Raw genomic sequence first — 15,630 nt, 5'->3', positions numbered from 1 at the left:
ACCCACCACTTTGGTAAAATAAAACACCGAATTCCTGGCCAGGATGATTAGACAATAGAAATAAAATGCATTCAGCTAAGGAAGGGTTAAGTAAGGTTGCTTCTGATTTTATATGTAGTAAAGTCCTTTGTATTGCAGGATGCAAAATCAATATACAAAACCAGCTATATTTCTGAACATTAACAATGAACAATGAAAAGAAATTAAGAAAAACCTCATTTACCAGAGCATCAAAAATAAAATACTTGTGAATAAATTTAAGGGGGTTAAACTGAACACTATGCAAAATCCTACAAAACACTGATGAAAATAATAAAAGAATATTCAGACATATGGAAATATACAGTTTTCATACAGTGGAAGAAATAAAGTTGGTAAAGTATCTCTATAAAGCAATGTGCTGTCTCAATGTGATTGTTTTCAAAAGCTTAATGACAACATTTTCTAGTTCTTAGACTCATATAGAGTACCACAGGATACTACTGAATGGCAGCACAGTCTTGAGAGGTAAGAACAATTCTGGAAATATCATACTTCTTGATTTCAAAATATAATTTAAAAGTATTGTAATATGACCTGCTGGGTACTGGAATTAAGAAAAGCATGTACAGCAAGGGGAAGACTATGGAATCAAAGAGTAAACTCACCTATGATCAACCAAAGGACTGTGCAAGCAAACAACAAACAATCGCTCCTGCTGGATTTGTGTATCCAAGCTTTCCAAATTCATCTGGGAAATATGTTCCAATCATATTCTTATATTACCTTATATACTCTGACATCTTAGATCAGAGATGAACAAGGGAGGCTCAGAGAAAGCTGAGGTCATTGAATATAAGAACAAATGCCCTGTTAACACTTCATGCAGAGTGAAGCCTCCCAGGTCTGGGTCAGCATTAATCTTCAGGTGTATATGCATGTCTTAGAATTTGAATTCTGCATGTATTCTTTCACCAACTTTTGACTATTACAAATGAGACTTAAGACATTTTAATGAACTTAAAATCAGAGAACCTATTTATTAAGTAGCAAACAGAACTTGTTGTAATGTTGAAATTTTTCTATGTCTTTATCTAGAGAGGAAGTCACCAGACTCACATGGCTATCAAGTATGTAAACTGTGGACAGCAATACAATAAGACTGATTTTGAGTGTTAGTTAACTTTGTTTAACCATGTGGTTAGTGACTATTGTCAGAGTATAGAAGCCTTGGTTCCAGGAAACTGAAAAGTCCAACTTAAATGAATACTTACGAATTATTCTGGAATACAGTTCCTTGTTTTGTGGTGACCTCCAACCATAATATTGTTTTCCTTGGTACCTCATAACTGTAATTTTGCTACTGTTATGAATTACATTGTAGATATCTGTGTTTTCTAACGGTCTTCCTCATAAAAGTGTCATTCAAACCCTTGAGGGGTTTGGAATCCACAGGTTGAGAATTACTGTTCTACCTGAAATGTTCCATTCCACTGGTCACTACTAAAATAAAAATACAGAATAACTACTGATTTAAAGATACATTCGCTATGGTTTAGAAAAAGAATTAAATTTTTAGTTCCTTAAAATTTTAGTTCCTGGCTATAATTGTTTGTGAATCAATTATTAAATGATAATTAAATCATGAGGGTTCTGACATAATCGATGCTATATTATTATTACTATTACTATTCTTCTTATTATTATTACTATTATTATTATTATTACTATTATTATTATTATAATTGTTAAAGAGGTTCACTGTTTAGTAGTGTTCTACTGGGAATCAGTGGAAATTAGAAGATAGCGTTTATTAGAGAAAGTAGGTCCTTGACTTTCTTCAGTCACTCTCTTCTGGACTCGTAAAGTTAATAACTTAGTTTCATTATCCCTTGCTACCACGATGACTGTCTTAATACCTTATACACTGATGATACCCTGAAACAGTGATAGCATAAACCCACCCAACCATCAATGAATTTTAAATGTTAGCCCCCCTGAAAGTTTATCCCATAAAAAGTAAAGACATATCACACATTAAAATAAAATTGTCACTACAAAGTTGTTTTCCTCAAATATTATCTTTTTTACCCAAGAATAATAGTCTCAATTTCTTTTCTTAAGGAATTTTATTGCAGTGCTGGGCAGCCATCCAATTGCAGATGGATAAACCAATCTAGGCAGACAGGAACCGGATTATGTTTTGATCCAGCCAGAATACAATAAATATGTCAGCAGCAAACCACTTAAGACATAGGACCCCTGTTGGAACACATTAAAATACTTGTAGATGTTCTGTTTCAATAGGATCAGGGACTAAAGCCACTAAAAACCTTTTGGATTTCATTTTGATAACAATGTCACTAGTAAGAGCACCAGTGGAAGGGGAAGTCCCTGCTAAGACTTGAACTAGATCTATGGAAGGCAAAGAACTGGGGAGGGGAACACCCCTTAAAATAGGGGGGGGATGTTTGGGAACCGGAAAGGGAATTTTAGGGAAATGTATATAAAAATACTCAAGTTAATAAAAAAATTAAAAAATTCTTTCTTTTTTATTTTTATATAACATCATAAATATTTTTTCATGGACTATACTAATTGTTCGTAGGTGACATTGCTTCACTGGGTGTTTAGATAGTTTCAGTCATAGCACACAGTACTACTCAGTGGAATATGGACCTCTAGGTTAAGCTTACAGTGTAGGGAAGGCAACTCTTGAAAAAAGACCTGGTTCTGAATTCAGAAAAATCTGCCTGGAGGCAAGGTACAACTTTGAAATGGTTCTGCTTGAGGGCATGGTCAGCTAAAAGCAGATCATCTGGTATATTTCCACCTTGCTTGCAGTTTTACCTATCAGATAGTGGCAGAAACAAGAATGGTTTATTAACTGACCAGTACGGATGAGAAGGAAGCTGATAATATTGAAAAGGTTGGATGTCTGTAGAGGAAGATGAGTACTTGTTAGTAGGATACACAATATTTAGATTATAATGTTGGCCACAGGAACAAAGGTCCCTCTAAACATTGAAAAGATGAATCTGGGGATAGAGAGGACAGAAAGAAAGAACATCTTCCGGCACTGAAGATAACATTCTGGTGTAATCATTGTGATCCAGCAACAGAGTAAGGGAACATGTGTCTTAAATTTTCAGGTAGGTCAGTTCAGGCTTAAAGGAGTCCTAAGTTAGTCATCACTGAGGACAGTAAGATTATTCTTAGGTAAACTCACTGGGGGAAAGCACAGATTGGGAAGCCACCAGGCAATAAGAAAGGGTCTTTAGAGTTTATGCTTGTATCAGAAGGTCACAGAAGAGAACAGGTCCACTGTTGACACTAGACTCACTGAGTCAAGGGATGGCATGAAAAGAGAAGGTATTTTCAGCTACGATTTGTTTTTATTCTTTGGTGAAAAATTTAAATGTTAAGAAAATATTCATGAGAATAAATGTGTCCAAATTAGCACAAGAAATTATATAGGAGAGCCTCCTGGTGTGAGAGATCCCAACATTTCCTAGAGGATCACTGTCTTAGTTGGGGTTTGTATTCCTGCACAAAATACCATGGCCAAGAAGCAATTTGAGGAGGAAAGGGTTTATTCATCTTACATTTCCACATTGCTGTTCATCACTAAAGGAAGTCAGGACAAGAACTCATACAGGGCAGGAACTTGGAGGCAGAAGCTGATGCAGAGGCCATGGAGGGCGCTGCTTACTGGGTTGCTCAGCTTTCTTTTTCTTTCTGTCTTTCTCTTTCTCTCTTTCTTTCTCTTTCTCTTTCTCTTTCTCTTTCTCTTTCTCTTTCTCTCTTTCTTTCTTCTCTCTCTCTTTCTTTCTTTCTTTCTTTCTTTCTTTCTTTCTCTCTTTCTTTCTTTTTTTCCCTCCCTCTCTCCCTCCTTCCTTCCTTCCTTTCTTATTTCTGTTTTATTAGATATTTTATTTATTTACATCTCAAATGTTATCCCCTTTCCCTGTTGGTTTCCTCTCCACAAAACTCCTATCCCATTCCCCCGCCCCCCTGCTTCCATGAGGGTGTTTTCCTTGCCCACTCACCCACTCACCCATTCTCACATCGCCTGGCATTCTCCTACACTGGGGCATCAGCCTTTGCAGGACCAAAGGCCTTTCCTGCCAGTGATGCCACATAAGGTCAGCTTTCTTTCTTATAGAACCCTGGACTACCAGCCCAGGGATGGCACCACCCACAATGGGCTCTCCCACCTTGATCACTAATTGAGAAAATGCCTTACAGCTCAATCTCTTGGAGGCATTTCCTCAAGGGAGGCTCCTTTTTCTGTATTAACTCCAGCTTGTGTCAAGAAGACACCCAAAACCAGCCAGTATCATCACATTCAAAAGTAAAGAGCTGCTGATAAACAGAAGTGTTGATAGCCTTAAAGGAAGCAGGGAATTGTATATTCCAAGGTAGAGATGTTTGCATGGTAAGAAGTGATCATTACAAAGGAGACAAGTGCTATGCACAATCCCTGCTATGGTTCCAAGCTCCACATAAAGGATTTGAAAGACAAAAGCTTTAGGGTTAGGACTCAGTGTGAGCTCATGGCAGCTGTGTCTTAGAACACATTTCTTCCCATCCACACAGCTGCAGACTTCATTTCCTGGTCTGCAATGCCTTACCTTCACTCTCCAACCCCACCCACCTTAGAACGTCATATAAACAATTTTACCATGAAGTATGCTCATTGAATAAACAAGCAGATTAATGACAATCAAACAAATTCACCATGAAAGGTATATTAACATGTTAGTAGTGGAGTCCTTGTCAAAAAGAGAAGGAAAGCTGTATTAATGCTCTATTAATTACAAGGAAAACTGAGGGGATTACAATAACACAACAACATCATAGTTTGCTTTTTACATTACCTTGGGGAGAGAGTGTGAGCTCATGCCACACAAATTTGGGGTTCACAGAAAAGTTTCTAGGCATCAGTTCTCCCTTTTCATCATGTGGATTCTGGAAATAGAACTCTGGTTTTCTGGCTTGGCAGTGAGTGTCCTTACCCATTGAACCATCCTGCTGGCCCACTAACATGTTTATAAATAAGGTAAAATGAATGGTAGGTCTTGTTTGTAAGTCTGTATCAGACTACTCTCACTGGTCCTGTCTCTTTCACATACCCTTTTAGCTGTTCATATGACAAAATATAGATAAATCAATATATGTATACAATTTTCCTGATGAAATAAGGGTATTTAGATTCTTCATCAACTTAAAAATTGGCTATTACTTTGTGATGGGAACTTTCAAACACTTTTAATTTAGTTCTTTTAATATTAGCTTTAATATAGTGTTTATAAGTTGTCAAAACAGTGGATCTGGGCACTCACCACCAAGCCCGACAACCAGAGTTTGATCTGCCGGAGCTATGTGGTTCAAATAACTCTGGAGAACACGTTCTCCCCATGGGTTATTTGATCTCCTCTTTCTTCTCTCTGCCTTGCTTCTAATCCTGTAGTTTAAACCAATTTGTTTGGTTTATTTTCATTTTCTTACTAATTTGTAGATATTCTATTCTTTACTTCTATAAAATCAATTTTTTCCTGTTTCAATGTTTAGTGAACATTGATAAATATAAAACATAAAGAGATGTTGTTAGATCCATGGATAACACGAATTTAGGAAAGATGGTATAGAAACCAGTCCTTGAAATCAGCATCTGAAAGAATTCTCTACAGCAGTAGGAAAGTTAGGCAGAAGCATAGGAAGTTAGTTAACAGGATCAAGCTGACACTTAACAGAAGATAGCTCTGGGCTTAAACAGCAAACTGAATGTTTTGTGGTTAAGTGACAGGAGCAAAACAAAAAACAAAAAAACAAAAAACAAAAACAAAAACAAAAAAACAAAAAAAGCTTGAGATCTGTAGCTGACAATAGAAACATCAAGAATTAGTGTGACATATCAGCCAAAGAAATGAGTTTCGATTGAAAATGCATTCAGAAAGTTATTAAAATTGAGTTTCTTCAAGGATAAAAGACAATCAGAAATACCTATGTCTGGATTTCAGACAGTTAAAAAGGCCATGGACAACTGCGAACAAGCACACCTATCAGAAAGACTGCTGAGGAGAGGAGCAGTGTTTAGCATAGAAGGGAAATGATGCCATGAGTGGCTGGGAATGTATCAAGTGCAAGGGGAGGGTCAGAATGATGCTGTTGGGCCACATACAAAAGACAAAATGGTGAGAAAGCCAAGGCTGTAGGTGCCCCTTAAAATCAGCCAGGCAAATTTTATTTATTTATTTAAAAGTTGAAATTCAGAGCTTTAGAAGTGACTTGGCAATGAAGATCTCTGGCTGGTCTTCTGGAATATCCAGCTTCAGTTCCCAGCACCTCAGTGGGTCACTTCACAACTGCCTGCAGCTTGAGTTCCAGGGCATCCAACACCCTCTCTGGCCTCCATAGGCACATGCACAAGCACATGCACATACACACGTACATACACACATAAGGGAAGGGGCAGAAACAAACAGAAGATATACATAAGTGCAAGAAAATAAATATTTTAAAAATAAGAACCTTAGCACACAAGCAGGGGAGCAGTAAGCACAAACATGCAGTCAGTGAGAGCACAGTCATCCTTTAATGTGAGAGGGGGATGTTGTCAGCATCTCTGGGGATCACAGGTCACGGACCATTCTTAAAAGCAAACACTTCACAGAGTCTTTCATAATCAGTTCCACTCTCCATCGTGCTTTTATCACTTTCCCATGTATCCTCAAACCATTTAATTTGTTGTGTCTGCTTTCAAGCTTCACCAAATATTAAGGTGAGTGTTCATCGTGTGTGGGTTTTTTTTATATTTGCAAAACTCATATTATTTGTGTAGCCTTACTTTATTTTTTATTGCTTTTTAATCAGGACTGGAAGCTTATTTTGAAGAGCCTGAAGCTTACATTAGATGCATTCTTTAGGAAAAAGAACGCAGGTATATCTTCAATTAATTTCCCCAAACCATACCACGTGTGAATGCATTTTAAGGCTCCCGAGCATCCCTGAAAGATCAGAGCAGACATAAGGTCTAAAGCTCAAGCTGCCTGAACTCACGGAAAATACACTTCTATATGTGATTCTTGCAGTCCAAACTCCCATATGCTCATTCTTATGTGCGTTTCTAGTGTTAGCACTATCAAGACAAAGCTACTGGAACACACGCTTGTTCTAGGGTTACACTGTCTCACAGAAACACATCAGTAGAAATGCCTTGCATTTGAGTTGTCCCACATTATAGCCACCAGCCATATTTGGATATTGGATATACATTTTTGAAAGTAAATCATTTTGTATTTTAAAAACCACATGTGGTTAGTAGCTGTAGGAGACAGCACAATTCTAAGCTACATAAGGAAGAGCAGCTGTTGGACATAACACATGAGTTTATCTCATTTTTGGACATTCTACCAACCTCCTTTTCAAAGACATTCGGGAATTTTTCTCAGCAGGAGTTCATTTATTTTAATATTCATTTTTGTTACTTTAAACTGTTTGTGTGTGGGTCTGTGTTTGTGTGTGTGTGTGCGGGGTGCATGTGTGAGTGCAGGTGCTCTTGGAGACCAGAAAGGGGGTCAGATTTCCTAAAGCTGGAATTTATAATCAGTTGTGAGCTACCTGATGTGGATGCTGAGAGGTGAACTCTGGTCCTCTTAAGGAGTAGCAAGTGCTCTTAACTGCTGAGCTGTCTCCCCAGTAGTTATGTGAGCCTTTACTTCTCCTCATTCTCATCATACAGTTTAATTCTGGTCACTCTGTTGTTCCGCAGCAGTTTTTCATTACTATTTTAACTACGACTTTCTGATTGTTAATGATATGATTGACTTTTACACATGTGACCATTTTCTCACCTCCTACATTAAGTGCCATTTAAAATCTTTGATCAAACGTTATTGGTTTGTCTGCTGTATTTTTTCTGACTTTACTTGTGTTCTTTAGAAATCATATATCATAATTTTGAAATTATATATTATATATAGATCGTGTGTGCTTTGAAAGCACACAAAGAGTTTTACAGTGCAGACACTGCAAAGACTCTGATCATTTAAATCAGTCTTTCTATTATTAGGTGGAGGGAATTTTTTAAAGTTTCACTTAAAGGAAAGAAGATTAATACTTTCAAATAAACTTAACAAAAGCAAGTACAGCTTATAGAAAAACATTTAAAATCTTTCATGTAAAGAGCCGAGTAGAAGAGAACATAATAATATTCTCTGCTTTGAGAAGGACAACTTGTAATGAAAAGATGTCTATTCTCTTTGGAATATTTGCACCCTAGCACAGTCTCTATGAAGCTTTTTAATGAAGCTAGACAAGTTTAAATTAAATTTAATATGAAGAAAAATAAACATGCATAGATAGATAGAGAAAAATACTGAAAAAGGAAAATAAATTCCTCTAAGGTACCAGCCTTAGCAGACGTCAGAGCTCAGCAGTAACTTTAATTAAAACAGTAAAATGACAAAGCAGATGAACAGGGAACAAACTAAAGATCCAGAGATCTGTCTGTCTCTCTGTCTGTCTATCTGGTAGTGGAAATACTGACTAGATGATATTTTAATTCACTATGGATAACATTGGATTCATAAATAAATTATGCTTTTAAATGAAAACCAATTATTTGGAAAAAAGAGAAAATTATATACCTATCTTTTACCAAGTTAAAAACAAAAAGGAAATTCATGTGCCAAAGGTTGCAGGATACATGTACTAAAAGAAAATGTGGATAACGTGTCATTTAAACTACTTTTCTACCTACAACTCAATACCCAGGAGCAATCAGTAAAAAGACTGACATTACAATAAACAGACAAAGAATGGAATGATGGCTCAGCAGGTCAGAGAGCTTTTTCTATAAGCAATGAGGACCTTAGTTTGAATCCATAGTACTCACACTAAAACCCAGGCATGGCTGTGCACCCACAGTAAGGTACAGACATGGAATAGATTTGGAGTGACTTCTTGGACATATTATGCCTTACTTAGTGTTTCTATTGCTTTGATAAAACATCATAATTAAAAGCAACCTGAGGAAAAAGAGTTTATTTTGCTTTAATTTCCAGTTAAAAGTTCATTAATGATGTAAGTCAGGACAGGACCTCAAGTAAAGCCATGGAGCAGGTCTTCTTACTGGCTACTCCTCATGGTTTCTTCACCTTGCTTGCTTTCTTATCAAACCCTGAATGAGAGAAGCCCTCCCAAACCAAGCATTAATCAAGACAATATGCCACAGATTTGCCTACAGCTAATGTTATAGAGATATTATCTCAAGTGTATTTTCCTCTTCTCAACTAACAGTAGCTGGTGTCAAGTTGGCACAAAACTAGCCAGGACAACAACATTTTATTGTAATAAAATGAAATTTAAATAACTATATTCAAAAGGAAGCACAAGAACATATATGTAAGAAACAACATTACAATAGAAAAATATATATCATTCTACAGAGAGAAATATGGACAGTTAGTTGAAGCATAAATTACATGGTGGCTTAAATAGAGAGGTAGACCAAAATGGTAAAAAGAGTGGTAAACTAGGATCAGGAAAGAAGGAGTAAGTTTTCTTGCTTGATAGGCCTTGGACTTTTTGAAAAATTAGTAATATTTTACACACATTAATAATCAAAACAAAAACAAAATATGATAAAGCAAATAGAGGTTTTAGAGAAGAAAAATTACAAACCTAAATAAAATGATAAAGTTGCATCTTGCCATTAACTATAACCTAAAGATAGAAAGAACTGCAAACTATACTGGAGTTAATTATTGTTGTTGCTGTTGATTTTACACAGCTAGTGATTATAAAATCATTTAGATGGCAATATTAGGTGAGAATTAAGTATATTTGTAAGTAAAAGCTAGTATTATCAGTATCAGAAAAGATGTCATAAACAAGGAAAGGGAAAGACTTGAAGAGTTACGTGGGAGCTAATTGCAAATGTCAGTAGGACCATTTAGCTTTAAATTGTGCTTATAGCAAGATTATTAGGGATTCAGTTATGTACATAGCAGATACAAAGGAATTTCCAATTTATATTCAATAATTGTGTTTTGAAGCAAAAACCAAAAAAAAAAAAAACCGAAACAACAAAACAACAACAAAAAACACCCCAAACCACTATCACCACTACCAACAACAACAAAAACAACAAAAAGAACCCCAAAAACGTTAGTAACAATTAACATCTACCTTCTAAAGTTGTGTTTCTAAATACCTCATTTTAACAAAAATCCCTGAAGTTCCTTGGAAAAGGGTCAGTTCAAGGGTATGGTCATGGAACAGTAAAAATGGGGCTTATTTCATGCCCAAGAGTCAGGGAGGGTTAAGTGGTTACCATGGGTTGTTGAGTGGGTGTAGACACCAGCATCAAATAGTGCCTAGTGGCTAAGGCTATGTAACTAAAAGCAAGATAGTGGTGATGTGATTTACATCCTATGGATCAAAATACACACATATTACTGCAATACAAATAAACAAATGCATAAAGAAATGCCTGGATGGGAGAAATATTGTTGTAGTTTTGCTCAAAATACATGAATTGATTCAATCAATTAAAAGATCAGCAATTAAAATTGAAATATATCCTAAAATGCAAAAGAAATTGAGCTGGACAATATTTTTTATGTGTTAAGTCACGAAAGACTCAAGGGAACAAAAAGAGACGTTGATAACTAATGCAATTCTGTGGCGATAGGTCAGACACTGGCTCGGAAAAGCCACCCAAAGCACCATGGGCAAATTCTTCTAAGACTGGTTGCCAACTTTTGGTAATGGCGTTGCTATTTTTACAGTGAGTTAACAATAGTGGAAGCTGTTTGAAGAATATAGTGAAGCTTTTTGTTCTATTTTTATAGATTTTTTAAAGTTCAAAAACAGTTCACAATAAAGCTTTTAAAAATATGTAGGGAGTTTCTGGTCATTTGAGATCAAATATGAGGCAGCTGCTCAACAGAGAAAGAGGTGGGAGTTAAGCCTTGACTGGTTGTGGTCTGTACAAAACCATTAATGTTTACTGAAGCCATTGGCTGCTTAGTTCTCTAATATTGATATAATTTTTGATTAAAAGTGGAACTAATAGCTTTGATAAAGATAATCACCCTGAACTTTGAGAAAACAAGCAACTGGTGCATTATAGCCAATAGAAAATGGAAAGAAAATAAAATGTTTTATGAAATTTCTGAAGTAGTTCAGAATAAAACTGTCTTGGTACAAATTTGTGTTTATTTATGACTTTCCTGTTCCCAATAGTCACTCTACAGCATGCCAGATGAAGGCACAAAAGGTGACCAATTTAAATGAGGTAAAAATTACCCTGGTGAATGAAAGATGTAGATTCCATAAGTGACATATGTGTCAAAAGCAGAATTGCATTTGGGGGAAAAATCCAATATCTATAGGACAAAATACAAACCGTACTCAAGTCTGGATGGTTAGAATGAGTGTATTTCCCTTGCTTATTTTCTATGTTCTAAGTCCTCTGCAACAATTCCATATTACTTTTATGACAATAAAGTTGAAAGGCATGTCTTCATTAGTGTAACATTCATGTCTCTGACCTCTTAGGGATGAACTACCCAGTTCAAATAAATAAAAGGGATTAAAAATAAAGTATCTAAACTTCAGGCAGTCATCTGTACTGCAATGACTCTGTAAAGGCTATTAATATATGTGATAAGTGGATTATTTTTTACTATGGGCATTTTAGCTAGAAATGTCAATAATTACTCTTTGATGAGTTTCAGCCTCTAGAGTTATGAAACTGACAAGGCTCAACAAACACTGGCATCTAGCCTTTTAATGGTTTATTTTAATACATGAATAGTTGTACATTTCTAGAAATAGGAAAATATGTCTATCAGGAGATTTTCTTGTAGTCTTACTTAATAGATTATACATTAAAAGGAACTTAGATTAAATATAAGCTTAGATCCATTCTTTAGTAATTAGAGCCCAAGTAGTGCTGCTTAAATTTTCTTGTTTTTCAAAATTATTTGCATTCATTTATTTTACTTTTTATTTTTTAAGGCGGTTGTTATGTAGTATTGACCAGTCCGGAAACAACTCTTCCCCCTCCTCTTTTATGCATTGTGCATTTGAGTAATTTGATGTTTGGTTTTGTATTGCAGAACTGCAAGCAACCTTGATTTGCACAGGAACCACTTGAAAGTCCACTAGCATTTCAATACCTTGGGATCCATTTTAAACCTCTTTAATCCCAATTTGTCACGTAGGAGTATCTAACTTATGCATGGACACTCTGGTCTTAAGAAAACCTTAAAAGTATCCTCTGTATGATCTATGAAAATTACTTAACAAAACAATAATATTGAAATATTCTAGCAACACATGCCAATACTGAAATTTTTGAGAAAATGACAAAATGTATTTTTCTTGAAAGTGCAAAAAACCAAAATATTAAAAATGAATAAATACATAAATAAAAGCAATCATTTAAAATTTAATAGGTGAGGTTCTCATGTAGCAACTGCAGTGTTTTCTAAAGCTCAACACGTTACTGTGTTAACCATTAAGTTATCATTGTTTTCAGCACAAAGAAGCTACTTGGAAGAAAGGTTAAAAATGTAAAGTCATCATCTACATCTGTGTGAAGTGAATAAAAAAATGTAAAACATACAACCTGTGTTCTGGTCTAGGAAAAGTTTTGATAAGCTTTCCAGATCCATCTGTGATCTGTTGGTATTTATAATTCAAAAATTTAAAGTGCTCTATAAGATTTTTAAAAATGAAGATTTTATAATTTCACCTAATGCTAATTTTGAAAAATCATAAAGAATTTTGTGAGTATAAGGTGATACCAACACATGAATTTACAACATTATTATTTTATTTGCTGTCAACTGGTTTCTTACAAGTTTTATCTGTTTTTAATCTTGTGTCACCTTCTTGCTTTACCTCCAATCATCTTTATTATTGCTGCCATTTTGAATGAATTTCCTAAAGTACTTACTTAACACAAATGTCAAAATATTCATATTCAATCAGCAAGTTTTTACAATTAAAGCTACTTAGATTGACCAAAGCTTTCTATTTTCATATGTCATTTTACATTTTTATTTATAAAGAACTGTGAGAAGGAACATATACTTATGTGCAAATAGGGTAAGTGTTTTATTTTAACTAGGTACAGTTAGACATTTATACTTCCTATAACAAAGTTTTAAATGAGACTGTAAGATATTTGAGGTAGTTCTGACATGTGATTTAGAAAATATAAATCATTTACTGTTCACTGAAAAAAAATAAAGTCTCAGAAAGCTATATGTCATATTGTCTTGAGAAACCTTAAACTTACAAAAAATATACCATGTTGTATTGGAAAGACACATTTATGATATAAGAAAATGAAAAATAATGAGTAAGATCTATGACAGATTGTGCTAGCATGCTTTTCTGTTGTGATAACCACCATGACTGAAAACTGAGAGAGAAAAGATTTATTTGTCTTACACTTCCAAGTAACACTCACCACAAGACAGGTAGCAACTTAAGGCATTAAAATGGAAGCAATGGAGGCATGCTGCTTACATTCCTGTGCTCTGGCTCATGTTTCACTAACTTTCTTACACAAGCCAGGATGTCTACCTCTCGATGGTGCTGCTCACAATGTGCAGGGCTCTCCTGTATCAATTACCAATCAATTACCTACAGACACAGACACAGGTCAGGAAATTCAGGACAACTCAGGTTAAGGTTTTTCTTTCTACGTGACTCTGGATTCTGTCAATTTGATGATAAAAACTAAGTAGCACAAAGGCATTCTTAAGGGTCATGCTAGACGACAGAGTAACAGAAGAGCACATGAGGTAGGGGCATGTTCTGGACACACACACACACACACACACACACACACACACACACACACACACACACACTTCACTATGAGAATTACTGATTTTTAAGCTTAAGAAAACCAAAAGGGCTCATATGCTCCAAACACAAACTGATGAAAACTATCACAAGTCCCCTGTTAACTGCTGAGTAGTTAACATTGTAAAAGGGAGCATTTTGTTTTCTAATCTCTACTTTTGTCTGCCTTAATAAATTTATGACAAATATTTATCTTTTTCTGAGATTACTAATTTCTAACAGACTGTTCATATTTTCCCTTGTGTTGTATATATTCATTTTGATATTCTACTAATTTTTAAACCATGATATGAAAATGATAGTAGGAAAATATATTACTCATACTTAAAAATACACATTTGTACTTGTAATTTGTGGTGATACATTTAATCAATGAATGCATTAATTCTAGCAGAAATTTTTGGGGTTCTGATTAATCATAGAGATTAAGTAATAGGATTTCTATAATGTCATACAGAAGAAGCCTTCTTCTCCCTATGCCTCCTAACCCTAAAAACAAGGGTCACTTGATCAAATATGAGGGTTTAGAAAGAATAAGTTTATATCAACATGACACCGAAAATGAGTGGATTCCAGATTACTCACAGAAGCTTGGAATCAGGGGAGAGTAGAGAAATATTCACATACATTTTCTTTTAGTTTTTAAATTATCATCAAACTGTATCTTTAAAAAAAAAAAAAAGAAATGGGACATTTGGTACTTCTTGGAATGGCTCAGTAGAACGCATCCTGAAATAAATTGTGTGTACAGGTGTGAAAAATTAAAGTACACATGTTAACTTACTTAATCAAATGATGCAGGACTCTGGGCTCCGGAGTACAGTCTGAATTTAATCAGATTACTTGAAGTTCAAGTAAAATGCATTCTACTTCTCAAAGATTTCATCTTTGTCTACTGACTCCAGAACGTATACCTTTTGACTGAAAAGGTAAAACTAACTAAATAAATACACGACATATCGTTCCAAAGTTCGTGAAGTAAAAGTAAGATGCAGTAGACACCAACTGAGGCAAAATCACCCTGGGATGTGATTAAAGGAAACAAACTCACCCATGGATTTGATTAAAGGAAACAATAAACCCATCATCTTTTCACATGGTTCAAGTTTAGTTTTACTTTTGATTTCTCAGGAAGAAGAGCCTTTACTGTACCTGGCGAGGTGTTCGTTCTGACTTACTCCTGCACCACTCCCAGTCTGAAAGATCTGGTTTCTGAGTCTCCTCATGGGACAGTCGTCTCTCTGGACCTTCAAACGAGGTGGCTTCTCCATAGTTAATATCACATTCTGTTTTAATAGAAAAAGCACCCTGTTCTTCGCTCACGGCCTGTTTGGGCTCTGGGATGTCCGTGTTGGTGCACTTGTTGACACCGGTCAGTGTGGCGCTGTCCAGCGGTGGCGTGGTGCTGATTTCTACTGTGATGGTGTTGAACACACTGTGGCTGTCTTCCCGAGGCTCCTTTGTAGCTTCACGCTCATATTTCTTTGGGTTGTGGTAGGATATGGAATTTTCATCATCGTCATCATAGTAATCTGCATGTGTCATTTTATAGAGTCCATAACTTTGTTGGAATGATAGATTGAATTCAAAGCCTTTCCTCTTCGCTGAATGAAAATAAAATTCTACAGTTAGAATGGTAGATATGAACAGCGTTGGATGTAAATTGTGAGGTACTGCATTGACCTCATTACTCTGAGTTAAAAACATTTTCGTTACCTCTTGTAATGTATGTGAAGACACGACTTAAAAAATTCAATT

At 35.5% G+C, this 15,630-nt stretch overlaps 1 protein-coding gene across 1 annotated transcript in view; it reads right to left on the bottom strand.

Annotated features, from left to right (window-relative positions):
* The window catches only part of Gpr149 (G protein-coupled receptor 149), a 57,370-nt gene that overhangs the window by 33,366 nt on the left and 8,374 nt on the right, over nucleotides 1-15,630 (bottom strand). The window contains exon 3 of the mRNA XM_032898311.1: nucleotides 15,025-15,476. Coding sequence (XP_032754202.1) covers nucleotides 15,025-15,476 — 452 coding nt within the window. The remainder of the gene's footprint in view (nucleotides 1-15,024; nucleotides 15,477-15,630) is intronic.

This window comes from Rattus rattus, chromosome 3 (assembly GCF_011064425.1).
Source record: "Rattus rattus isolate New Zealand chromosome 3, Rrattus_CSIRO_v1, whole genome shotgun sequence".
Lineage (NCBI taxonomy): Eukaryota > Metazoa > Chordata > Mammalia > Rodentia > Muridae > Rattus > Rattus rattus.
This window is presented reverse-complemented; position numbering and strand designations above follow the sequence as displayed.